We start from the raw sequence: 26,960 nt of genomic DNA on the forward strand, positions 1-26,960 counted from the left end.
GGGCGGGCAGAGCTACAGCAGCTGCTGGGCTCTGCAGTGGGGACCCCTTTCCGCTGAAGCTGGAGCGTCACCATCTGTGACAGAGCCCTCCGCAAGTTTCCCTCTGGGACTGCAGAAACCAGCAGAGAAACCAGTCACCTCCCCACCACCCTTCTTCCTGATTAAACGTCTTGATCTAGGAAAGGAGAGATCTCGCACCCCCAGGAGGAGTCCTGTCTTCCCCGACCTGCCCACCGAATTCTGTGTTGAAACACGGGGGAAGGCAGGAAGGCGGTAGGGATGAGGAGAGGCCTTGCCTCAGGGACTCGAGTGGCTGGACAGTGGCTCGGCCACCGGGAAGGAGGAAAGGACTGTTTCGCAAGCGAGGCTGGGCACTCTGGGCTGGCCGATCAGGCCCTGGCACGCGGCTAGGCCTGTTAGGAAATCAAGGAGGCTCTCTGTCTGCTTTCCAGCAGGCGCCACTTCTGTCTTTCCACTGCTTTGCTCAGTTCACAGCGCTGGCTCCAGGGCCAGGCTGGCGGGCGGGCAGGCGGGCCAGGCACCCTCTGCCGCAGGCCTGGTGCCCAGGGAGCACCCGCTCCTGCCTCAGCTAATGTGGTCACAAGGGTCCCCGGGACTGGGCTGCAGAACCACACGGATAAGACCAGCCGGCCACTGGTGGTCATCTCGGGTGGGAAGGCAGGGCGACTCTTGGGGAAGGATTCCAGACTGTTTCCTTCTCCGTTGAGCTCCAACGCCCTTATCTCCTTTCCTGCCAGGCGGGGACTCCTCACTAGTCACACACAAAAGAAAACCCCACCCAAGATACACAACCCCCCTCCTTGGCCCCCACATACTTGAAGGGGGAGGGCTTGCCTCTGGTTCCATGTAATCCACCTGGCTATCAGTCAGGGAAGCAGTAGGTATGCATTGCCCTAATATTAGAATATTATATATTTGGTCCAGAAAGGGAGGGGGGCAGGTTGAGGAGAACAGCGCCCACTAAATGGAGCCACCTTGGTGTCTGCTCTGAAAGTTCTTGGAACTGGCAATTGATTGAGATGCTACTTGGAGAGAAAACAGTGATGGGCCGGCGGTGGTGGGGAGTGGGGGGCGGTGCAAAGGGCAATCACAAGGTTCAGGGGTGATTGGGTTGAAGGTGGAGGGCCGTTATGGGGCAGAAGAGAACAAGGAATGAGCGAACAAGCACACATGCTACTCCCTTGAGTGTCTTACAGGCCTGAGTATTCCTCTCACTTCCGAGATTATGGGAATAATCGTTGGAATATGGGAATATAGAAAAACGAAGCCCTGAGATGTCAGCTCATTGCGCAGTTTACAAGGCTTGTTGCTGTGAGAGCTCAAGTGGAACCATGGCCTTGCAACTCTGAACTCCTTCCCAGGCTTCATGGCCCACCTCCGAAGAGCAGTCCACATTCAGACTTGACGTTGGGCGGTGCTTCCTAGAGGCAGGGGGCTGGCCTCGTTGACCCCTCGGGGTCTCGTTCCAGCCCAGCGCTAGTGGCAGAGTCTACAGGCCAGTTGCTATGGGAACTATAACTTTGAATTTCCTGGCTCTGGGGCTGTGAAAATCACAACCTGAACCTTCCGTTGATGTGGGTTTCTCGATTAATTTCCTGTTTGATTGTTTACTTTAGAGAGCGGAAAATGCCTTTGCAGGCAGCTAGTTCCCTCCACCAAGACGCTTATCACACCCTCCCCCCACGAAGCCAGCAAGGTCAAGTCCAGGCCTCAGGTGGGTGGAGGTTGGGGGGGGGGGGGGCGGTGCGGGGCCAGGGGCCAGGGGCCAGGGGCTGGGAGAGGCCCAGCTAAGAGCAGATGGCATTGTGCCCTGACTTCTCCTTGTGCCTGCCGGGGGTCCCAGCCTGGCGGGCACCAGGAGAGTAATCTATGGGTGCAGAGACCATGAAGGGCATCTGCCCACCACCCAGAGCCCCAGGCCTGGCCCCCAGCCAGCCCAAACCCCTCCTCCTGTCTCAGGGAACCGTTTCGTGCTGAGTCAGACACAAAATGCAGTCTTTCCTTCAGAGGGGTGTCTATAGCGTAACATGAAGGGGTGAAGGTCCCAGGTGCCACCCAACACCCAGTGCCTCCAGGCCAGGCATTCTTGGCCAAGTTCCCCTGGGGAAGCTTGCAGAATAACTGCTTTTCCATCTGCCTGTCCTCCAACTGCCCTCCGCAAGGCCCCGACGCTCCAGCAGAGAGCGATGGACAGGGCGTCCATTATCATCATTGCATCTTGTTCCCGTCTGCGTCCTTGGGGAGCGGTTAATGCTGGCAGGTTCAGGTGAGGCCCTGCAGGAGGAGTCATGATCCCCTGCAATGACAACCACGTCACAAGGAGTAGGACGCTTTGTCACCTTCAGAGCCCCTCTCCCCACCCCCCAGCAGAACCCCTCAGATGGGCAGCAGCACTCATGCACTCACTTTATAAAGAGGGGCGCTGAGCACAAGGAAGGGGAATGGAATAGGCTAGAGATCAGCTGATAATCTGGGGGGCCCCCAACCCCTCAATACCCTTTCCCTTGTCTAGGTGACTGTATAAGGTACCACGCAAGTCAGGGGCCTTTCGTGAGCAAAGGGGACACTACTACTAATTATTTCGGGATGGCAAGTGAAAACCAGAACCATCCCAGGAAGAGGGCGGTGCATGGTCCCTCCACTTTTCACTGACCACCCCCCCCCCACCAGCCTTGTTTATGTGGGACTTGCTGGCGGAGCAATGGTTATATCATTTGGCTACGGGGGCAGATGAGTCCTGGGGTCAAACCCTGGTTTTCCATTACTGGCGGGAAGTCACCCCACTCTACGTGCCTCAGTTTCTGCAGCTATAAATGAAGATACTACAGTGCGTGTCTAACGCAGATAAACTGGAGAAAGGATAAAGTGGGTCTTGAAACATACACACGGTGCAGAGCTTCCCGTGCAGAGCAGGCATTCAAAAAACGTAAGCCAGGGGATGATCGAGGACCCGGAAGGTATTGGTCAGTCCTCAGGAGACACCTTCTGGAAAGGTAAAACCTCAGAGCTGCCTCGGGCATTCTCCATTCATCCTTTAGGAGAGATCCACGATGCCCGGGAAGTGAACGCAAAATGAGCCACAGAGGGGACAGGCAAGGCTTATAGAAGGGGAAGGAAGGGCACTAAAGAAGAAGCTGGGAGGTGTTGACAGCAGTCATGGCCAACATCCCTGTGGTTTCCAACCCTGACCTAGGGTCCTGGGAACTTATGGCTGCAGGGACGCTGTGAGCAGAACTCCCCTCCTGTGCAGGCCACTGGCCAGGGCTTGGCTCCCAGGAGGACCCACTGGAGCCGTGGCCCCATCCTCTGGCTCCGATGTCTGCAGGATTCAGTGTCTGCTCTGAGCCCCAGATTACGTTTCCGGCCCCCTGGGGCCAGCCGTGGGATGAAGCATTCCCCCATGTGACATATGTGACATTTACTGTGGCCACTTTGTACAAGGCGGTTTGCAAACTCTGCAGGAAGGAGGCTAATTATTCCCTCCAGGGCGCCTGGTCCGCAGTTAGGGTGCCCGCCCGCCTGCCCGCCTCAGCTAGGAGGGCTGACGGCCAGACCACAGGGCATAAGCTTGGACCGAAGTCCAGGACAGAACCATGAATTTCCTTGACATCCGACCATAGCTGCCATACAGGGCTCCTTATTAGGCAAGTGGAATGGTGATATTTGGGGCAAATCCCCCTCTCCTGGGGATGGCTGAGATGCAGGCCGGCGCAGAGCGCTGAGAGTGAGTGAGGAACATGGCACAAACTGATTTTGTAGCCACCCTGACAGGCTGGGCAGCGTGAGCCCTTATACATCCGTGTACCTGTGTCTGCAGCTACCCTCACCCCTGCCTTCCACGTCAGCGGATGTGCAACGGTACCACTTTGCTTATTTAAGGCTCATCTCTGCACACGGTGTCCTCCTCTCCTCTGATTTTCCCTTTTTTTCCTGCCTTCTACCCTCTCACCTCCGCCTCTCCCGCTGTAACAACCACCCCCCTCCGCCCTGGCACGGGGGTTCTACCCCTTTTCTCAAGTTCAAAAAGAAAGAAAAGACAGAGGGGGAGGAGGGAGGGAGGGAGGAAGGAAGAGGAGAAAAAGAGAGAGAGACAGAGAAAAGCAGAAACCCACAAAGGAAAAGAAAAAAATGGGTCCCCTCGCTGTCTTCCACCTCCCGACCTCCCTCTCCTTCTCCAGCCCCATGTGACCCGGGCCTCCACCTGTCCCTACCCCTGCTCTGAAGTCATCATGGCAAAGGTCACCCGTGCCCTCCTAATCACTAGGTCCAAGGCGCCCTGGTCTTTGTTCATCTTACATGACCTCTCTTGAGCATTTGACACGGCTGACCTTGTACTTCTCAGAATTCTCCTCGTCCGTGGCATCACCTTCTTCTATTCCTCTTGGCTCTCTGACTGTCCTCGTGCTCCTTCAGGGGTTCCTCTTCCCCCACCACTCTTTAGATGTGGCTCTCTCTCCAGGTTTGGAGCCCTTACCCTCTTCTCTTCTCACCTGGACCTTCTCTTCTCACAAGCACCTGCGGCCTTGACCTGGCACCGATGATCTCGGATAGCCAGTCTCCCATGAGTTATCTTCCCTGATCGGCCCCAAGGACCATGGACTCAATATTTCTAACGCCGAACTCCTTCACATCCCCCCAGACCAACTCATCATGCCTTCCTACGATCATTGGTGACACCCGCATTTATCCAGTTGGCCTGGGGACGACCCGTCTTCTATATCGTCCTTTTCCTCACCCTCACTTCTGCCTCCTAAACACGTGTCCTCCCATTTCTTCCCGCCTCAATTCAAGGCACCGTATTTTCTCACAGCAGCCTCCTTACTGTCCCCTTGCCTGCAGTTCCCCACCACTCTGCCAGCTCTGGTCTGTTCGCCACGCTGTGCAAGAAAGGATCCTTCCAAAATGTACTCTGTAGTTTAAAATCTCTCAGTGGCTCTCCAGTGCCTTAGGATAAGACCCAAATGCAGTAGCATGGCATCTAGAGCCCTATAGGATGTGGCCCTTGCCTCTTTTGTCATCAGGTTCCCTCTCTCCGCCAACACTATATATTTGAGCATCTTGAGATACTTGTTATTCACCAGTGCACTCTGCTAGTTCATGGGTGTTTGCTGTTTTTTGGGTTTTTGTTTTTTCGTTTTTTGTTCGTTTGGTTTTTTGCTCTTGTGCATCTGCCGTATGCTGCTTCTTACACCACATGCACGTTCTCCATCACCACCACTCCATCCCGTGCTTCAATCCCACGTACCTAGCACAGTCTCTCAATTTCCCCCTACTAGACTATGAGCTCCCGGTCTTATTCTTCTTGTTGCCCCTGTAGTTACACGATGTTTAGCACAAGGTAGGTGTTCCATGAATGTTGTTGAAAAGATGACTAGATGGATAGAAGGAAGGAAGGAAGGGAGGGAGGAAGGAAGGAAGGAAGGAAGGAAGGAAGGAAGGAAGGAAGGGAGGATGGATGGATGATGGATAAGTAGGTGAGGAAGGAAGGGTAAGTAGGTGAGTGGGTATATAGATGGATGAATGGATGGATGGATGGATGGAAGGAAGGAAGGAAGGAAGGAAGGAAGGAAGGTTGGATACATGATATGTGGGTAGATAGAAGGATGGATGGATAAATTGATTGTTGGTGGATGGATGATTGCATACTTGGGTGGACAGATGCACTAATGGATTGGTGGCCGAGCAAGTGGATGTGTGGATGGGTGGGTAGGTGATGGCCAATGCAAACAAAGAATATGTAAAACCAATTCAATTTTGTGAAGGCCCAGGTTGATTATTGTCACCAGACAATAAAATTAAGAATTCTGACCTCCAACCAGCAAAATGAGAATTAGCAAAGGTGAGAGAAATTAAAATAATTCTCCAAGACAGAGGATGCTGACCCAGGACTTTTGAGCATCCTCTAGTTCTCAGACTTGCTGTCTCTCTAGTTTGTGCAAGCCACTTCACCCACTATGCCTCAGTTTGTCTATTACGTACAGATAATAATGCCATGGCCTTTCCCTGTCTCCACAAGAGTATCACGAGGGTAAATGAGACAGTACACAGAGTGTGCCAAGAGCTTCAGGGAAGATCCGTGTTGACAGAGAAACAGATTTAATAACAATAATCACACCTTGCATTTGGATCAAGCTTTGCACTTTTCAAAGCTCTTTCACAGACATTGTTATCTCACTTGACTCTCAAAACAATTCGAGGCAGGTATTATCCCTCTTCTCAGGTGAGGAAACTGAGGTGCAGGGCGATAAAGTGACATGCCCGGGGTTACTCTTAGTGAGGGGCAGGTCTTCTGACTCGAAGGCTGCTGTACAATTTTGATGACAGCCTTTTTCGGATAGATTATCTCCTTTCCTGCCTCCCTGAGGAGACCCAGACATCATAGACCATCTCTGTGATGACTCAGGGTCATTATCATGACCATCAGCCCCCGTGCTGTCCTCTAGACCTGGCCATAGGTGCAGGTGCAGAGACGCGGGATAGAGGGTCTCTACCCTAGGGGGCTCCTAGGGGCAGGTGGCCACGTGCAGCTCCCCAGCCCGGTCACCACGTGTCCCGGCCATCTCCTCTGGCTCCGTCTCACTCTCCCGCCTCCCCCCTCTCTCCACCGTCAGTGTTTGTGCCTGGCACGTGGCTTCCATGGCCACCGCAGACCTCTCCCTGCCACTCTTGGCTCTTTCTTCTCTCTCGCCTTCCTGCCACGTCTTCCACACTTGCAGCCTATCCCACCACATCCCTAGCCCTTCTGTAGACCCAGCCAGCCCATCAGGGCTCGATGAATGTGTTCTCCAGAAAACCAGCCAATCGCCTGCCTGCTCTCTGAAACCGTGGCTGTGCTCTGTGGTGGCCACTCCCCCCACACCCTCCGCGACCCCCGGACCCCCGAGGGAGAGAGGCCCCTGCCGGTGGGGTCTGAGCTGTGCTTTTGCTACGGCTGCACCAGACATCGTGGGTTTGTTCTACAAGGTTGAAACCCTGGGCTGTTGGTGAGCTGGGGTGGTCAGGGCGGGCTGGCCAGCCTGCCTCAAGTTGGCACTCACTCCTCCGTGGAAAGGCAAGAATTCGCCATCTACAGCACTCGCTTCCCTCCCACCAAGGAAGGCAGCCCTACAGCCCCTCCCATCAGCACGGTTTCTCTCCCCACAGCGTGGCATCCCAAACAACCGGGGTTACATCCCTGCACGCCCTGTGGACCTTCCCCAGGGGACTCCAGGATGCTCCCACCAGGGTGCCTTTCTCCCTGGTTGCTGTCGGGCCTCCCACAGGCTGACTGCAAGCACCTTGGCCTCTCCCCCCCCACCAAGGGAGGATATGATGGGTGTGCCCACAAGTCTCCGGCGGAGACAATAGGACAGGAATGCATTAGCTTCCGAACAAACACTGTGTGGGCTCGCACAATTGCCTTGGATTCTCATCCAAGAAACACATTTCGCTGTTCGAGGGCGCGGGTGGCTTGCCTGCCCCAGCCCGCCCACACCCCTTTCTACGCCAGAGACTTTGATGAGAGCGCCGCCCCTCCCCACCCACTCCAGGGCCTTCCACCCGCCCGCCCCCACTCCCCACCCCCGTGGGGCAAGCCTGCCTCCTCCATCGGTGCAGCTTTTCTCCCGGAGAGTCCTGCCTGGGCTGAGAATGGCCTGCCCACCCAAAGAGTGCCCGCCCCGGTCGCTACTTATTTTAACCATTCTGTTATTGTGATAAAGTTTGCATAACATAACATCGATCACTCTGGCCGTCTTCAAGCGTACAACTAAGCGGCATTAGGCACCTTCACACTGTTGTGAAACATCGCCACCATCCATCGCTAGAACGTTTTGTCTTCCTTCCCGACCTGCAACGCCGTCCCCACGAAACACCGGCTCCCCAGTCCCCGCTCGTGCCCGCCCCGACCCCCCCCCCCCGTTCTACTTTCTGTCTCTACGAATTTGACTCTTCTGACTCAAGAAGTGGAATCAGACAGGATTTGTCCTTTTGTGACTGTTTTTCGCTCGGCGTAGTGTCCGCGAGGTTCATCCACGTTGCAGCGCAGGTCAGCATTTCCTTCCATGTTAAGGCTGAAGAACATTCCATTGCATACGGATGGACCGCAGTAGTTCATCCATCCATCCCTCCACGGACCCCCAAGTTGCTTCTGCCTCTCGCCTGTTGTGAACATGGGTGGACAGGTACCTGTTCGGATGGCCACAGCTTCTTGAGACTCCTCTGGGACTTAAAAAAAAAAAAAAAAGCATTGTCTCCAGAAGGTGCCAAATAGAGCATATGTAAACAAGAGCGCTCATTGACCTCCTCAACACTCCAGCAGAGATTTGTTTATCCAAACACTAGCTGTCACTGGGGAAAAAGCAGAGTCCTGAAGACATGGAACACAGAACAGGTAAGTTTGGCCAAGATAGAAAAGAGTGGAAAGATCCTGCACCTGGACCGCTGCCTGCAAACGACAGGTAGGGACAGATTCTTGGGGAACCACAGATCACCCAGAGGCATGAGAGCCTCTAAGAGGGACAGTGAAAGAAAGGGGTCCCGGCGGGGAGCCCCTGTGGACTTGTGTCAAGGGCTCCTGGTTGAGGAGGCCAGCCTCTTGTCATACCGCAAAGAGCAGCCGAGTGTGACTTCTGGGGAGGTTGGGAGGGACGCTGTCCAAAGCCCCTTCGGCACTAGGGTTCTGAGACTCTACTCTCAAAAGCTGGTAATGAGAGGCCAGAACAGCATTTGCAGGGAGAATAGGAAGCGGTCTGCAGCCTCCCTGCAGATTCCCTTCGTATCCTTGCACCCTGCAACTGTGAAGGAAAAGTGTGATGACCAACCCCGGTCCTCCCCCACTTCCCTGAGCAAACCCAGCAAGCCGCTTGCAAGAGGGCCTATCACGCATTGTGATTGTTGGCTTCGCACAGACTTTCCCAAACAAGCAAATGGAAGATAAGGTTGAAGGAGAGGCTCTGGGGTTGAGAACCCGCCTGTAGCTCTGCCTGAGGGCCCAGGGGGGCTACCCTCACCCTCCAGAGTCCCCTGCTACCCGCCCCCGTTCCCTAAGTCTGTTCCCTGCCCGGAGCCAGGGCCACCAGGGACACAGCCAGGCAGGGGGAGGGTGTGGGGGGTAGTCTGGGCACGAAGAGGGGAGGAGGGATTGGAAGGGAGTAGTCCAGTCACAAAGATGCAGGAAAGAAAGACACAGACCCCGCTTTGGAGTTCTCAACTGTCATCTGGGAGCAGAGGGCAGGCCAGAACTTTCCACGCGGTTCTGTCAGCCGTTCAGACAGCCACACGGAGGGACAATCAATCACATTTCAGAACATCGAGTACTTGTCAGCCCTTACGCTTACTAGTACTTCCCATCAAGTTACCTTACTCATCCTGGGGCACCTGGGTGGCTCAGTCGGTTAAGCGTCCGACTTCGGCTCAGGTCATGATCTTGAGGTTCGTGAGTTCAAGTCCGCGTCGGGCTCTGTGCTGACAGCTCAGAGCCTGGAACCTGCTTCGGATTCTGTGTCTCCCTCTCTCTCTGCCCCTCCCCTGCTCTTGCTCTCTCTTTCTCTCTCTCAAAACTAAATACACATTTTTTTTTAATTTTTTAAAAAAGGTACCTCACTTGTCCCTAGAACCCCTAAGAGGCTAATCTCAGGACAGAACATGCTCCCAGGGTCATTTCAACGTGACACACACAACAAGCACTACTGAGCGCCTACTGTGCGTCACCCCGCGTTCTAGACGCTTCCAGAGCATACCTTGTTCTTCCCACGAGCTGCCAGTTCTGCCCCCCTCCCCCACTTTCCCCACCCAGCTGCCAGCACGCACTCCGTCTCAAAGAGTTCCCTTCTCACCAGATTGCCCTCCACCTTTCTTGTGATTTCTACCAACAATGTTGTTTGAAGGATCATTTCCCAATAAGCACTACAGAAAACCTGTGAGGGAACAAAGTACCTTCAGAAAGAAACCCCAGCAAATCTTACAGAGCTCTCCTGATATATATGAGTCCCTATGTCCCCTGCAGATAAGTGGGGCTAGGCCCACATCCCCATGCTGATCCCATTCCAGACAGCCACAGGACCCTCCCGGGGTTGGAACCAACATCCCCCCCCCCCCTCCCTCCAGAGCAGCTGGGTTGGGTGTGGACCACATGCCTTAGGTACACCTGCTACAAGGTGAATCACTTCCACCGGCTTTTTCCAGAACCTGTTTCCTGGTCTTCACTCTAGCCTCCTGGGTCCTGTAACTGAGGGAGGCCCTTCCCTGTGTGCCCCCCACAAAGGTCCACCGGGCACCGGCTTGGCGGAAGGTTCCCCTGCCTCCCCCTTGGGGCTCTGCAGCTCCGGGAGGCAAGAAAACTCCAGAAGCAGACACTGGCTTAAGAAGGGGAGGGACTGGGGCGCCTGGGTGGCTCAGTCGGTTAAGCGTCCGACTTCGGCTCAGGTCACCACCTCGCGGTCCATGAGTTCGAGCCCCGCGTCGGGCTCTGCGCTGACAGCTCAGAGCCTGGAGCCTGTTTCAGATTCTGTGTCTCCCTCTCTCTCTGACCCTCCCCCATTCATGCTCTGTCTCTCTCTGTCTCAAAAATAAATAAATGTTAAAAAAAAAAAAAAGAAGGGGAGGGACAGCTGTGTGCTGCAGACTGTCCCACTGTGCCTGTGTATTGTAATTATTTAACCCGTCCCCCTGTGGGTGCACGGTAGTTTTACTGTAGTGATAGCGCAGCAAAAGCCGCGTATCCCTGTCGTGGTGCGTCCGTCCGGGTCCATTTATTCTGACCGCGATCACCAAATTGCCGTCTAGAGACCTGCGCCAGCCTCCGTTTCCACATCGGTTATAATTTTGTGTCGCGTCCCCTCCGGCGAGAGGGGTGTGTGGGGCGGGGTACCCACGTGCCCATCACTCTCGCCTCTCCGAGTGTGTGCACCCGGGTGACCTTTGGGGGAGGGGCCTCGCCGCGTCCGCCCTTGCCCGCCCGCCCTCCGGGCTGTCGCAGCCTGTGTGCTAGGCGCTGTGCCGGTGCGGGGACCAATCAGAGGCCCCGCCCTGGTGGGGCTTGCCTTCTAACGGGGAGACGAACAAGTATCAACTTGTGGGGGGGGGGGGGGGGGGGAGCTATGCGGCAGCGAGAAGTAAGCCAGGAGGTGAGCGGGGCCGGCCGGCTTCACACAGGCTGGAGAGGTGACACTGGGGCAGAGTCCTGAACAAGGGGGTAGAGTGAGGTCCGCAACTCCGTGGTGGCCGAGAATCTGGGTGACGGGAGCACGAAGGTCTGGAGTCAGAGCCGTGGCAGTGAGTAGAAGAGGTTCACCAGCGGCCTCAACGCCTGTCCCTCTGTGCCTCCTGCACCATTTCCTCCCCTGGACTGTCCCTTGCTCTCCGCCTGCTTTTCATTCGAGCAGGTCGAGGGCTACCTCTCTGTCCATTCATCCTAAAACGATTCCGGTGTGTCGGCCGCAAGCCCAGTTCTGACAGATACAAAGGGGAAGGAGGCCTGGTGTCTCTGGCCCTGACCTGTGCCCGGGCCTGCTGTGGCCTCGATGCCCTGCACGCTCATTGGGCACATGGCAAGGCTTGCCCTGAATCTTCAGCCCTCCTGAGGCGAATGCTTGTGGCTCTTGCTAAGAGGGACCCCTGGGCTGGGTGGATGGACATGACAGGAGAAGGGGAGGGACAAGGAGGATGTGTCGAATTTGGGTTTCAAGCTAGCGATAGGAATAGTCCCCCTGTGGCGTCACCTGTGCTTGAACTCATCACACCCACGTCAGGGACTTTGACTCCAGTTCTGGTTCAGGGGACGAGGATACTCATCCTAAAAATGCCTTCCTCTGGTGCTCTCCCCACCCTCCACCTTTCCTTTAAAACAAAAAACAGGGGTGTCTGGGTGGCTCAGTCTGGCTGCTGATGTCAGCTCAGGTCATGATCTCACGGTTCATGAGTTCGAGCCCCACCTTGGGCTCTGCACTGATGGTGCGGAGCTTGCTTGGGATTCCCTCTCTCCCTCTCTCTCTGCGCCTCCCATGTACTCTCTCAAAATAAATGAATAAACTCAAAACAAAAAACAATGCATGAATCATATCAACCAACATTTAGCAAATCCTCAACGGTTGCCAGGACCTAGGCTAGGTGTTAGAGGTGGCCAAGATGAGCACAGCACTCTCCCAGGCTTCACTTGTGTGAAATGCCAAGTGGTTGGGGACGTCAGGTGAGAAGTCAGTGAGAAGCAGGGGGGGGGGGGGTACCATGGGCTGGGGGTGATCCAGGAGTCTCCAAGGAAAGCTGGGAAGTGCTGTGGGCCTTGAAGAGTGGGTGAGTACGGAGAGTTCCAGCAGAGGGAAAAGTCATCCGTGGCAGATCATCTAAATGCAGGGTCATCCCGCGGATGCGGTGATCAATGTCGCAGGGATGGCGGTGGAGATGTACCAAGGGGGAAGGGGACAGAGGGAGAAGTGGTCAATGGGGTTGAGAGTAAGTGGGGGAGGGGCAGAGAGAGAGGGAGACCCAGAATCCGAAGCAGGCTCCAGGCTCTGAGCTGTCAGCACAGAGCCCGACATGGGGCTCGAACCCACGGGCCGTGAGATCATGCCCCGAGCCAAAGTCAGAAGCCACCCAGGCGCCCCGTGATGTTATGTGAATTCTATCTCAGTTGAGAGAGAGAGAGAATAAGATGAGGCCAAGGGAAGCCTGGACAAGGGCATGGCCAGTCCCAGCACTGAGCAGCCTGGCCATGGCCTTGGTCAGGAAGCAATTCCAACCTCTGGGTAAGTCAACACTGCTGTGGTTTTGCAGAAGAGCACTTTGTTTCTGGAAGCTTTCCTCTAGCCGGGGCCCAGGAGTGCCTGAGACCATGGCCGAGCCTCCCTCGCCCATCAGGAAGTCTTTACCCTCATTGCATTTCTCTGAGGATTTTCTCTGACCAGGTGTTACAGCTGATGACCCCAGCGTGTTTGCTACCAAGCCATGGTCTCTAATCGCAACCTTCTGACCTGGCCTGGGGGCCCAGGCTCTATGCCCACAGTGGTCCTCCAACCGTTCAAATCCTGCCAGAGAAATCGCCATGTCCCTGCTGCCCTCTGACCTTCGTGGGCTCTCTTCCCCGCCACACCCTGAGTAGCGTTCTCTGCCTCTCTCTTCTACAGCTCTTGCAATCTCAGGATGTGAAGGAAGACGCCGTCCTGTGCTGCTCGATGGAGGTAAGCATCTCCGACCTCAGACCTGGTGTGCCCCTCACACCTGCCAGTTGTGGCTGTGTAAGGATCACTGGACACACGCACAAGTCCCCGGCGAAGGTGTGGAGACAGGGCTGGTGGGGAATGGCTTCCTGAGTTGACGTGAACTCCTGCATCCAGGATTGTCAACCCTTAACCAGAGTAAATGTGGACAGAGTGACCGACCCACCACTAGCTGGAGAGAGAGGTGGCTGCTTCTCTAGAGAGAAGGACCACGTGCTGGCCTTGTCCACTGTGCTTCTGTGCCCAAGACCACCTTCTTCTTGCCCAGGCACGCCCCACAAATGACTTAAGAAATTCCAAGTGATGTGACCCCCCGCCCCCAAGTATCTCCCTTGACTTTGGTGGTATGGGGTTTGTGGAAGGCGCCTGAGGTTTGAAACCGCCCCCCCGCCCCGTGTTGGCAACCACCTTCTTCAAAATACCCCCTTAGGAGGTGCCACTCCTGTGCCCAAAATGTGGCCACTACTCATTGAAACTCTTCCTCTGGGATCTCCCTCAGGGGCAAACGTTGCCCTGGGAAGTCAGCCCAGCCATTTAGAATGGAGTACAGTGAGGACAGGCGCGTCCAGCATGAGCCCCCAGGGCACGTCAGGGCTGCGTGAGCATGCGTCTCAGGTGGCTTCTGTCCAGCCTCCAAGGCTACTTGCATCCCAAGGATCTCAGAGGCCAGAAGTGCTGCGATTCTGGACAACGGCCTGAGGTCTACATGATAATCACTGTTCATTTGTGGAGCTCCAAATGGGTACCTTACATGGGACTTGGGGATGGCAGGGGCTGCACTGATGCAGAAGATTGGGACTCCTTCTTCCCTATGGGGGCTTTTCAACATCATCAGGGGCAGGCCCTCTGGCTGGCCTTCTGCCGCAGTTCATGTTTCCCTCCTACACTTCATGTCACAAGGGTGGCCAGAGGTCAGTGCTGGGGAGGGGAGGTGGGATTGGGGGCAGGAGAGAAGGAAGGAGAGGAACAGGAGGCCTCATCCCTGCTCTCAGGTTCTGCGCAGAGACACGCAGGTCTCTCGTTTCTAGAGAGACATCGTAGCAAGTGAAAATTAACACGCTGCAGCCTGATCACCTTTGAAGGGAGCAGGTCAACCATTGAGGGTGTGGGCAGTAGTCGAGGAGGGAAAGCTCTTGGGTGAAAGACAGAAGAGGCATGGTCCTGGTGAGAGCTCTTTTTAGCCCCGGGCAGCAGGCAATAACCTAATCCCTCTTCTTGCGGCAGATTGGTCATTAAATGTAGGCTCTCACAGTTGACTATTTCTGCCCTCCCGCCTCCCTGTTCTCCCTGTGGCACAGATGCCTGGGCCCGCACCTTCCAGAGGGATAGTCCAGTGGTTTCCTGTCACTGCCCCCAGCCCTTCTAACCCAGGTGGGTCAGCTTGCCATTCCGGAGCCCAAGCCCGGTCCTAACCCCCCACTTCTCTGCCCGCAGCTGCAGAGCACAGGCCGGCTGCTGGAGGAGCAGCTGCCCGAGATGATGACCGAGCTCCTGGCCAGCGCCCGCGACAAGATGCTGTGCCCCTCAGAGTCCATGCTGACCCGGTCGCTGCTTCTGGAGGTCATCGAGCTCCATGCCAACAGCTGGAACCCTCTGACACCCCCCATCACGCAGTACTACAACAGAACCATCCAGAAACTGACAGCCTGACAGCCAGGGGGCCTGGCGGGCGGCCCGCGGGCAGCTGGGGCCCTGGTACACAGGGCCAGATGGACAGGCGGGAGGACAGGGGTGGCCCTGGCGGGAGAAAGAAATGGGGAGGAAAGCAGGCAGAGCCGGCGGCCAGTCTGGAGCCAGACCGGGAAGGAGTGCCCCTCATCTGAGCCCCCCCAGCCCCAAGCATGTGGCAGTTCACACCAATAAGGGAAGCATGTTTCTTTCTCATGGTGGCCCCGATCGCCCCTCCCCACTCCCGCTCCTCCCCGCCCCCTCCCATCAAACGCGTCCCCCGCAGGGCTTTGTGCGAGGGGTTTCATCTCTGTGACTCCGCTGAGGCCCTGGCAGCTCCGCACGCCGGGGTACCGCTTGGGTCAGAAAGGACCTCAGAAGGCTGAAAAAGTGGGTCGGAGACGGGCTTGCATTGTTCCTGCTGTCAGCCGCAGTCCCCAACTGCTGCCAAGCAGGCGACAGAGAGCAGATGTCCGGGAGGACAAAGGCGGGCAGGGTCCCCACCAGCCGGCCGTAATTGATGGCCTTTGTCCGCCACGGTCGAGCTGGGGGGGCTGGGGGACGGAGGCTTCTCCCCTAACCTTCACGCTGCCCCCTCCCTGCTTCCAGGTCCTCCTTTTGGCCCCCAAGCCTCAGGGAGGGGGGCCCAGGGGGCAGGGAGCAGGGAGGGGAGCTGGAGTTGGCGAATTCTACTTGTACTCTTGTGTTTTATTGTTTTATTTTCAAAAGTCAGCTGCTTTGAAGTCTCCTCTCTCAATGAAAAGAGCCCGAGATGTGATCACACAGTCAGCGCCACGAGGACCCCCTGATTAGTGGAAGATCAAACCCGGCTCCCTCTGGAAGGATTCTAGCCACAGACAGCTTGCCAGTAGCCAATTAGGGTAATTGGAAACTTCTGCCCCGGCGGGGGTCCTGCTGGAACCCTGTGTCCTCAGCCCTTGGCTTCCAGTACCCCTGTTCTCTCATTCTAGCTGTGCTGTGTCAATGGGCCGATACTGTCGCAGGCCCCCGGGAGTGTGTATCCTGGCCCGGGGGCCTGGTGGTGAATGGGGCACCGAAGGAGGCTGGCAAATTAAAGCCAAAATGCTAGGTGATGTTGCCCGCGCCACACACGGGTCTCGTCCCAAGCTTAGTGGGGGGGCATGTGGCCGTTGGGGACTGCCTGGCTCCCCAGGACTCGGCGTCTGGCTAAATGGGCTGTGCCGCTGCCCCGGCCTCATCACAGGCAGGACCCAACAGCCCAGGCCCCCCCCACAGCCAAGGTCTCTGCGCTCCGGGAGGGCTCTGGGCACTGTAGCCCCTGAGCTGTGGGGAACGGTGCGTTCATTGAGTCTTGAGCGTAACGGTCGGGTGACTAGGTGAGGCCGCCAGACAGATCTTTCCAGGCTGGGAACAAGGCTGGGGGTTCTTGAAAGGGCCAGGTCCTGGGAGGAGCCCCTTCTCTGTTGGAGGAGGATGCGGGTCGGGCTCTAGGAGGCTGGCTTCCAGGTTGTCATGGCATCCGCACAGCCCCATCTCTGGGGTCTGGAGTCCATACTTTGATAAGCCCCCATAAAATGACTTCAGAGCCCAGCAGCTCCCTTTACTGAGGCTGGTCACTCCCTGTGTCACTGGAGGGCCCTGGCTGCCTGGTCCACTCAGGCTGGCCAGGGGGTGAGGGCTGGAGGTTTCCCTTTGTGGACTCCCCAAGTCTGGAGGAGCAGGCAGGTCCCCCAGTACTCCCTGGCTTTCTCCACCTGCTGCAACCTGACCTTCAGCCCCGGGATGGGAGCCTTTGCCAAGCCCAAGGAAGAGCGTGTTGGAGACACATGTCGGGGGGCACAGGTTTACCTGGAATGGGTCAGTAGCCTCCAAGAGGCCCGTGCTGCCTCTGCCCCTGGCCTTTGCCTCCTCCCCTCTTCAAGCTTCTCCTTGCTGCCTTTCCTTCTCAGTGGGCTCCTTCAGCCCAAGCTGGGGCCCCGGGACACCAGGGGCCCCATGGGAGGCCCTGAGAGAAGAGCTAGACTGAAGTTAGGGGGCTCAGAGAGGGCACCGGGGAAATCGTGGTCTCGAGGAGTCAGGCAGCCCCAGCAGGGCGCGCAGCCGCTCCCTGGAGGCCCCGGAGAGCTGTGTCTGGGCTGAAATGGGCTAGCGCCCCCGGAGTGCACAGTGTGCGTGTGTGTGTGTGCGCGTGTGTGTGTTTGTGAGCGCATCTGCTGAGAACGAAGTAGGGCCCCAGAGGAAGAGAGTGGCCCAGGGGAACGGGGTCTCCTGCTCCTTCCACGGGGCAGAGAGCAAGCTTCACGAAGGGGCCCCAGACACCATGCATGCAGGGACTGATGTTCCCAGGAAAGCTGAGACCCGTGACATCGCGGGCGCCATGGACCCAATGCCTCTTCCTCCTAACGGCCTCCTTGGTGGTCTTGCCTCAGGGCCACCCCTCCTTGACTGTTAGGACCAGAGTATGAAGAAGTAAGATATAAATATGTATACATATATAAATATATTTTTAATTACGTGTCGTGTCACGGTGGCTCCAGACGTATGGTTTGCCTAGTTTATCTCCATTGCTTGAAAGTGCTTCCTGGCCAATCCAAATAACAGTTTAAGCTGTTTTTCTAAATGCAGGTTGCTGCTACTCTTTGAGACATGGAAGGAAAACGTTTAAAAAAAAAAAGAAACTTTTTTTTTTAAGGAAATAAGAGTGAAACGTAAAATCTGTGACTCTGAAGCAGCTTCCCGTGGGAGACTACTCAGACAGGAGCTGGGGGCAGAAGTGGGTTCCCCACAGACCCCCTAGCCTCTCCCTAGGCCAGACCCCCCCCCCACTTGTGCTGAGTGAGGAAGGCCATATCCAAGTTGACCTCTGAATGTATTTGGTGGGAGGCAAAACTGGATATTGCATTTCTAAGGCTCGTGTTGTTTTCCCTACTCGCCCGCGGCTTTCTTGGCGCAGTGAAGAGGCGAAGTCCGGCCATCTGATGTTGATCCTGTCTCGGTCTGTCCCCCCCGCCAGTCAAGACCAGATAGCCATTGTTTTCCTCCCGGGCGGCCAGCCTGCTCACCACAGCCCTGCTCCCCTCGGCCTTGTGGCTTTGCCTAAGCGCTGGGACCGCAACCCCAAGAAGGCTCCTAATCTCCCCTGGATAAGGTGGGGGCCCCACCATCCTCCGTGGGGAATGCTTACCCCACACCCAGTCTCGTCTGTTCGTCCTTCCTTAATCAGTCTGTAAACCTTTAAGGTTTAGGGATCGCCCTGTCCATCCATGTAAATGTAAATGTTGGCCGAGTCGGTATTTATTCTAATTTTTATTTTATTTTATTTTCTCTGAGGGACGGGGAGGGGGGGTGTGGGAAATGTACCCCTGATCGCGCCCTGGGCAGCTGCAGGGGCGGGGACCCAGACAGCCGGGCCGCCGTGAGGAGCAGCCCCATGGGGCCGCCCCCAGACGCCAGGTTCCAGTCCCTTATCTGGCATCAGAACCCGGCCAGTGCTCTCAGGGCCTGCCCGTGGAGTCCTGTCCCTCAGCTGCTGGCGCTCTGTTGGGACCTCTGCCTGGGCCTTTAAGGATGCAGATCAGAGAGAAGACAGCTCTCCTCTGCTCGGGACACTGGCGTAGAGGGCTGCCCACCTCGCCTGAGCCAGCTGGGAGCCTGGCGATAGGACCTACCTCCCTGGAGCAGGGGCCTGGGGCTTCCCGCCAAAGCTGCAGTAGAATCCTGCTCACGCGACCACTTTCCCTCCCTCAGTATGTCCTGCTTTCCAGCTGAACCCAAACTACAAGTGGGTTTAAAAAATAAACACCAAAAACCAAAAATGCCCTGAATCTGTGTTCTCTGTGTGTTCGGCAGAGGAAATCTTTCCCAAAGGCTTCTGTGGCCTCCACCGCCAATGAGCCCCTGCCCGGGCGACGAGCTAATGAGAACATTTCCCACAGTTTGGCCGTCTTGGAGAGCCGGGGCACGGTCTGGGGCCCGGGGAAGGCTGTGAAGGAGTGGTTCGGAGAATGTGGCTGGAGGGCACTTGTGCCCCCCATCCCCCCCAGGCTGGGAACCGTGGCCTATCCAAAGTCATAGGATTAGGCCGGTCCTGCAGAAAATAGCTTTTGCACTAAAGGTTTGGTCTGCTGCACGTCCGGCCACCCCACGCCCCAAACCCAGTCCGTCCTTAGAAACATCACTGGAGCATTTGACTTATTTCAGAAAGACTGACGCTTGGGCCCAGAAGCTTCTAAAAGTCAGCAGCAAGTGGCTGTCCAATCCCAGTGGGTGAAACCAGTCTTTCCTCAAAGGGGCCCAGTGATTTATTTTCCTGTGATGATATGTCCCTTGTTTTGCACAATCCCTCTGATGGCAAGACGCTGGGGACACTGCCTCCTGGTAACAGATCCCCCTCGGGGGTTCTCGCTGGCTAGAACTTGCCAGCCTTTCACCTCCTCAGGGCAGCGACAAGCGCATCCACCCCCTTCCTGTGTCCCTGGCCTGGTCAAGATGGTGGCCAACCCAGCCCAGAAGCCTGGTGACGGCTCGTTGAGATGGGTCACTGACCATTACTGAGTCACATGACACTGTGCAGGGATGGCCAGAAGTGCACAGATCGGTAGGGGGAGATGACATTTTAATTAAACAATGGAGATATTCGTCAAACCAAAGTGTTTACAAAAATGCAAACGTGTAGAAGCAGAAAACGGAGATCAAAGCGAAAGGTGTTTGAAGGTGGGAGAGAGAGTGGGGACATCTTACCGAACGCTAGTCACAAAAAGGGAGAGCAGATTTTTCTGGCGTGACTTAATCCTGATTCCAGAAGCTTCTAAGTTATTGAAAACTGTGAAACCCATCGTCTAAATAATAAATGTTTCAGTCTTGCATTTCACCACCATCTCTGCTGATACGTGCCGTGCGTCCTCCTGAGGGTAGGTTACATTTATACTGGGGTCTGTAGGAGTGGGGGGGAGAAGAAGACCATTTAGGCTGAATAAGCTAGAACGTATGCACACACACCCACATGCGCGACTGGGAAGGGCCTTTTACACGCCAAGGTAAAGGGCAGGAGAAGAAGAGATTGGGAGGGAAGAAGCGGCTATGCCTCAGTATTAACGGTCTGTCTTCCCCACAGCTCCCAGGGCCTTTGGGGCCTTCCATACACTGTTTCAGGTGGTTCAGTAAAGTAGGTGGGTATTTTTGATCCCCATTTTACAGATGAGAAGGCTAAGGCTCAGAGAGCTGGCGTGACTGACCGACAGCCAAGGGCCAGTCTGCGGGAGCGCCAGGGGCAGAGCGAGAGCCAGGGGCCCCTTTCCCGAGCCCAGAAGGCGAGCATGTCCTCAGCAGCCTCTGAGCTGACCGCTGCGGAGCGCGGCCCCAGGGAGCCGCCAGTAACACCAGTCAGAAAAAGCAGTCAGCGGCCCGCTGGGACCACACGGGCAGCCGACGGAGGCTCCCCTCTGCGTCAGTGGGAAGAAGGCACATGATGAAATGCCTCAAATCAAGGGATTTGGGTGGGGTGGGGAGACCAAGCCATGCGGCAGAGTTCACACTGTTATGTAAAAGCATCCATTGGAATATGTGCCAACTGTCCCCTTGGACTGACAGCACATCAGGGGCTCTCAAGGTGGGTGGGAGGTGAGGGACGCTTACGAGGCGTGGAGTCGATACCCGGATCGCCTGCCAACTTCTCAAACTACGCACTGGAAGAGGACACCGTATACACCACAGTTTCCAAATTCTGGCCTTAGGGAGCCCCTCTCACTTACTCACTTGCACATGTGCTATGTGCTGAGTGGGAGAAAAGGTATCGAAGGCCGCCATCCATAGTCCAGGAATGTAGCACAAACATAACCATGAAGAGCCGTTACAGGCATGCACATTGAACGTCTAGGAACAGCAGGCGATGACGCCTCGTTCCTCACCTCCATCCGCGGTACAGGTCCCACCCGCTTCCGGAAGTTCGCACGGACCACTTCGCTTTACGAAGGACCTCCGTCAGTACCGGTTTTCCCTAACCTAAAGAAATCTGAAGACGATTTTCGGGGTTGTGAAAACGAGCAAAAAGTGAAAACGGCCTTCAGCGTTGAGCCAGGATGGAGGTGCCCCCCACCCCCAGCCGCGAGAGTGGGGCTGTCCGGCTCCTCCTTCTCGAAACACGCCCAGCATCTCAACATCAACCGCCAGAGCTTTGAACCGTGTCTGTGAGCATCTGTGTCTTATCCCGATTGATTTTACGCATCCCTTAACAAGATGTGTCCTAAGCTCTCTGAAAAGCTTGTTTGGGGAGGGGGGGGGCGGTGTCTAGGAAGGCTCAAACATTCTCCATATAAATGAGTGCCGATCGCTTCTTCACTTTATGCCCTTGCAGCTAAAGCAAGCTTTCGTAGCAACAGTCCACTTCCTTTTAACTTCTTTTCATGTTTATTTATCTTTGAGAGAGACAGAGTGTGAGTGGGGGAGGAGCAGAGAGAGAGGGAGACACAGCATCGGAAGCAGGCTCCAGGCTCTGAGCCATCAGCACAGAGCCCAGGCGTGGGGCTCGAACTCGTGAACTGTGAGATCGTGACCTGAGCGAAGTCGGACGCTTAACCACCCAGGTGCCCCTGAATTCTGATCTTAAATGAAAATATTTTGTGGGCCCCTGAAAGTATCAGGTGCCCTAGCTTCCGTGCCTAATGCGTGCATCGGCCCTGGGAGGACATGGTCCCTGAGGGAGGAGTCTCACCTTTCCCTGCCACCCAGCTGAACTCGGGGCGAGCAGGCCAGAGGAGGGTGGCTGGAGGGGGCCGGCGGGGAAGCTCACGCTGCAGTCTTCCAGGCAAGTTGTTGGGAAGCGGATGCGATGGTGCGTCTTCTGCCCCAGATGGGCTGCTGGGCACACAGCCCGGGGCGCATCGCGAGCAGCTGCGTGTGCCTGACCCAGGAGACTGGCCCAGAGAATCCAAGCGCCACCCAGCAGTGGCTCCTGTCCACAGCACTGTCCCACACATACCCTCGTGCGGGCTCACCGGAGCCCCGGGAAGGAAATAAATAAATTCTTTCTGCCTGTTTTACATCTGAGGACACCGAGGCTTAGAGAACCATTATGGCTGAATGGTGTGTCCGCCGGGGCTGGGCACGTAGCTGGGCAAGGGGACTCGGGCACAAAGGTGCCCAGGATCCTGGATCCTCAGCCTGGTCCCCATACATGTTTTCAAATACACATTCTTGTCTGATCCTCATAATAGCTCTACCAAATGACAGACATTTTTGACTCCATTTTTTTAAATGTTTATTTATTTGGGGTGCCTGGGTGGCTCAGTTGGTTAAGCGTCGGACTTAAGCTAGGGTCACGATCTCACGGTTTGTGAGTTCGAGCCCCACGTCGGGCTCTGTACTGACGGCCTGGAGCCTGCTTCGGATTCCGTATCTCCCTTTCTCTCTGCCCCTCCCCCGCTCACGATCTCTCTCTCTCTCTCTCTCTCTCTCTGTCTCAAAAATAAATAAACATTTAAAAAGTTGTTTTTTAATGTTTATTGATTTATTTTGAGAGAGAGAGTGCAAGGTGGGGGAGGGTCAGAGAGAGAGAATCCCAGGCAGGCTCTGTGTGGTCAGCACGAAGCCCAACGCCGAGCTCGATCGCAAGAACCATGAGCTCATGGCCTGAGCGGAAATGAAGAGGCGGCTGCTTAACTGACTGAGCCGCCCAGGCGCCCTTTTGACTCCATTTTAAAGGTGGGAGAAACAGGCTCAGCAAAGCAGAGTGACAAAGCCATGTCATGTGACCGGTAGGCACAAAAGTCATGCCTGGCAATGCTGCCTTCCTCATCCTGAGAACCATCTGGTGGGCATGTATGGGGACCAGGCTGAGGATCCAGGATCCTGGCCACCTTTGTGCCCGAGTCCCCTTGCCCTGCTACGTGCTCAGCCCAGATGGACAGACGCACCAGTCCCCAGGGACAAACAGGGGCTCAGGCCAGGGATCTGGGGCCCGGTGGTGATCCAGCAGGACATAGAGGGACGCGGCCCTCGAGGGTAAACAAATGGATGGGAGAGAGGTTCACGGCCTGGCATGGAATCGTGGCCTTTCCCACCTGACCAGGGCGAGGGGTGGATCCTGCCTTGGGCTTGGCTCAGAGGAAAAGGAGAAGTTCGGGGGGCTGAGGAGGGACAGTAACTCCGGAAGCATGTCAGGGGGAGAGGAAACGGTGCTCAGCGTCTGTGTCCATTAACTATCGCCATGCAACTCTGGGTGACGAATTATTGCAAGCTTGAAACCTCAGAGACTAACAACACTGATGTTGACTGCTCTTCCTGATGGATCTACAGATGGGTTGGGGTTTGGATGACCTTGGCTGGCTGGCAGGGGACTCAAGCCCAGTCTCTGGACCTTGGACAGTGGTTGGAAGTACAATCATGCACCTTCCCTTAGTGTTACTTCTTTCAGGAAGTTCTCCCTTACTGACTCTCCCCTGCTGGGGTCCCATAGCTTCTAGGGACGTTCCTACGACAGGTCTGCTCACTATGTGTGACCACTGGCGTGTAGATGGCCGGTGCACACTGACCATGAGCTTGACCTCATCCCCTGTGCATCTATCTCAAGCACTCAGCCCAGGGCCTGGCCCAAGCAGGTCCAAGCAGGCATGTGGGGGGACAAGTGGGTGAACTGTTAACAGTGAGGTCCAGGCAGTAAGTGACAGAAGGGCTTGGGGACGGAAGGGCTAAGCTACCAGAGCAGGAGAGGGGTAAGGGGACCCCACGTGGGACGGGGACGTCCAGTGGGGAGGGCTGGGGCTGGCCTTGGGGTCCTGAGGTCTAACAGTCCAGAGAAGCCCGGGGGTGGGGGACTCTCCTGTGTTGTGGCCAGAGCCATGGCGAGCAGAGCCGGGGCCTTTGTGTGAAGGAGAAGATGCCCTTCCCCCCCGAGGGTCACGGGTCCTGGCCGGGACTCGTGAGCTGCCACATACCCCCTCAGCTGGGCCCGTGGGTAGGACACAACCTGCGCACCGCGCGTGAGATTTTCTGGGGCGTGGGGGCGTGTGTGTGCGTGTGCGAGGTGCACGCGGGGGGCGGGTGTGTGTACGTGACTTGTGTGTTTTGTGCTGCAGTTTCCGAGTCCCCCGGCCGCTTGGCCTCTGAGCAACGAGGGCCGGGAAGCAGAGGCGTGAGGGTCCCGAGTCCCAGAACTGGAAACGGGGTGTCTTCCCGAGGAGGTGACAGGGTTCTCGCCCTGCCACCTGGGGACGGGGCTGATGGGAGGCCCGCCACATGCCACGAACGAGCTGATGGTCCCCAGTTGGGGAGGCCACACGCTGGCCTTCTGCTCAGGCGAGGCCCTCCTCCCTCAGGGGACTGCTTAGCTGGGGAGGGGAAAGGTGTGGGCAGACTGGAAAGAGGAATCCGGGAAGGCAAACGGCCCCAGGCGGCTGGGGGTGCCCGGTCACAGAAGCCCGTGGCTCAGCCGGACACCCAGGAGGGCCTCTGGCCGTGACCGCAGGAGGGGCTGCCCTTGCAGAGGCCTGACTCGTCAGGGCAGGGGCTGCACGGGACCACCGAGGGAAGACTCGGCTGCCATTCCAGAATGCTCTGCGGTCCCGGTCAATCAGACCCAGCCACCTGGGCAGCGGGCTTCCTCCCATGAGTCGCACCCCCCGTCCCCACCCCCCGCTTGCCCAGTCAGCTGCTAGGATGGGAACATCGTGGAAACTGCAGTCTCAGAGAGGACTCTGCAGGACTTGTGTCTTCACCTCTCCCAGTGATGCGAAGACTGGGCCACAGGGACAGGGAAGCTGTGCTTCCAGGTTTCTGACCCTCACCTTGAGACACAGCTGGGCTCGTGGGGTCCGTCCGGGAGACCATCTGTGGCTCTCGATGCCTGACGTGAGCAGGGGTCCCTACCTGACCCTTGCTGGGGAGAAGACGCCCCCCCAGAAGAGCTGTGCTAAAACCAGAATCGGGTCTGGAGGGGACAGACGGCTTGCTCGGCTTTCCCTGCTGAAGCTGCCCCAGGGATATGGGGCTCCCCTTTGGGAACTCAATGTCATGAGGCCCCTGGCCAAGGATGGTCAGCAGGCCGGGAAGGTGAGGGGAGCAGGTGCTCCGTGAGCAAGGAGAGGCTACAGGAGCTCCGGTGCTGCCTGAGAACATGCGGCGGTGGCGGGGGAGGGGACGCACCTGTCCTCACAGCTCTGATGCGCCATCTCGGGGGAGAAGTCATGGGGGGCTGGACACTGAGAGGGGACAGCAGACACCCTGATTCAAGGACAGTATGGGGTCCAGCCGGTGGTGCGGCAGGGAATGGCTGGGCGCCCACACGCAGGAACGAGCCCCCGCACGAAGGTTCCCACAGGAGCTGCGGCCTACCCCCCCCCAAAAGTGCAGGAGGAACCCCCCGTGCCACAGAGCACGGATTGGGGAACACCCCACACCCTTCCCATTCGGAGGAGGTGCCGTGAAGGGCGCAGGGCTCCTGGGACGCCTTCCTCCCAGGCACTGTCCTTGCCCCCAGTCCCTGGAAACCACTTCACCCTTGCTCCCTCCCACCCTCCACCCTCCAAGTGCTCCAGGTGTCAGGATGTGGAGGGGACTTCGGCGCCCCGCCCCCATATGACAGAGGAGGACGCTGAGGCCCTGAGAGGGAAAGGTCACAATGGTAGCAGCTAACGGGGCCCTCGCCGGCATCCCACCAGACCTGGGAGGTGCAAGCCGCACTTCACAGACACTGGGGGAGGCTAACCGGCCCCAGCTCACACCTCTAGGCAGAGGACTCTAACAGGGTCCCCTCTGCCTCCAAGCCCTTGCTGGTGACTCCAAACCCCGAACCTCAGCGTCCCCCACTGAGAACTGCAGACAGTCTCTTCCAAAAGCGTGTGGTGGGGCTGACAAGTCGCTTAGTGTCTCTGAGGCTTCGTTTCCTCTACTGAAATGGGGAGATACCACTATTTACCTCCTCGTCTTCGCGGGAGATTTGGATAAAGCGTGCGTGTCCTCTGAGCCCCTCCCAGATGACAGCTCTCTTCCCTCTTGGCCCAGGTTCTCCTGCCTCACTGGCTGCGTGGGGCTCTTATTCTTTCAGGTACTGGATGTGCCTGAAAGCTGTGTCCACTCTCCCACTGGGATCTGCCAGCATTGGGGTTGGGGTGGAGTTGGAGTGGCTTTGCCCCCCGCCCCCCGGACACACTGACAAATGAGCTGATGTGTCACCCACACATAATCCGCCCCCCCCCCAACAAGCATCCATTAGCTGACCCTGCGTGCCTGCTGGGTGCAAGACAGAGACACGGAAAAGGTCCCACCCCCCACAACCCTACCCTGCACCCAGTGCCGGCATTCTAGACAAGCACTTAGGACAACCCTCTTCTGTGCACCCACTGTGTGCCAGGTCTGTGCTGGGGATGGGGACACGATGGGGACCAGGCAGTGGGGGCTGGCTGGCAGAGGACCCGGGCCTGTAAAGGAAGGACCGTGAGGTGCAGGGGACGAGTGCACAGAGCTGGGTGCTCCAGTGATGAAGTCGTTAATCCCTGGGCAGGGAGGGGCCCGCATCAGATGGGTGGCCGACCCAGCACAAGGGCTCGGCCTCAGGGTGGGCTCGCCGTATGTAAGCAAGTGCCATGTGGGGTCAGGCGGGTGATAGGTAAAGCCACGCACGGGCAGGGACAACCATGCTGGCTGAGGACCTCTGGAAGGCAGGGAGTCGCGGTGGGCAGGCAGGAGAGGTCTCAGACATGCCGGGGAATGAGAGGCCAGGTCTGTGAGGAGCCTGGGGTAAATGGTAGGAGCGGTGACCAGGCTGAGTCACCAGTGAGTAGAGCTGGGGTTCAATGCAGGGGAAAACAGGAGTTGTTGGAGGCTCCTTCCTTAGACGGGCAGAACAGATTAAAGGCGAGAGAAATGGAAAACCAGTCAATTATGCAGGCACCTTAATGGGGAACAGGGACTCAATCAGGATTCCTGGGTTCTGATTTTCATACAGGGCTGGCCCTCCCTACCCCAGGTGCCCAGCAGTATCCCGAATGGAGGTGTCCTTAGTGTAACTTACGTCTTTTAATAGAAAATCGTTCTCAACAATTTTTTTCGGTGGAAAACCTTCCACGAGGGATCATACGCCTCCGAGTTCTCGAACAGGGGCTC

The 26,960-nt window shown here is 56.8% G+C and overlaps 1 protein-coding gene across 8 annotated transcripts in view; it reads left to right on the forward strand.

Annotated features, from left to right (window-relative positions):
• The window catches only part of CTIF (cap binding complex dependent translation initiation factor), a 293,230-nt gene extending 274,339 nt beyond the window's left edge, over positions 1-18,891 (forward strand). For 4 of the 8 annotated variants that reach the window (XM_042961322.1, XM_042961319.1, XM_042961323.1 and 1 more), the window contains 2 exons: positions 13,122-13,175; positions 14,649-18,891. In XM_042961322.1, coding sequence (XP_042817256.1) covers positions 13,122-13,175; positions 14,649-14,864 — 270 coding nt within the window. In that variant the 3' untranslated portion in view covers positions 14,865-18,891. The remainder of the gene's footprint in view (positions 1-13,121; positions 13,176-14,648) is intronic. The other 4 variants (XR_006209635.1, XR_006209636.1, XR_006209637.1 and 1 more) reach the window with 4 other exon arrangements.
• The last annotated feature ends 8,069 nt before the right edge of the window (positions 18,892-26,960 follow it).

The sequence above is a fragment of the Panthera tigris genome, chromosome D3, assembly GCF_018350195.1.
Source record: "Panthera tigris isolate Pti1 chromosome D3, P.tigris_Pti1_mat1.1, whole genome shotgun sequence".
Taxonomy (NCBI): domain Eukaryota; kingdom Metazoa; phylum Chordata; class Mammalia; order Carnivora; family Felidae; genus Panthera; species Panthera tigris.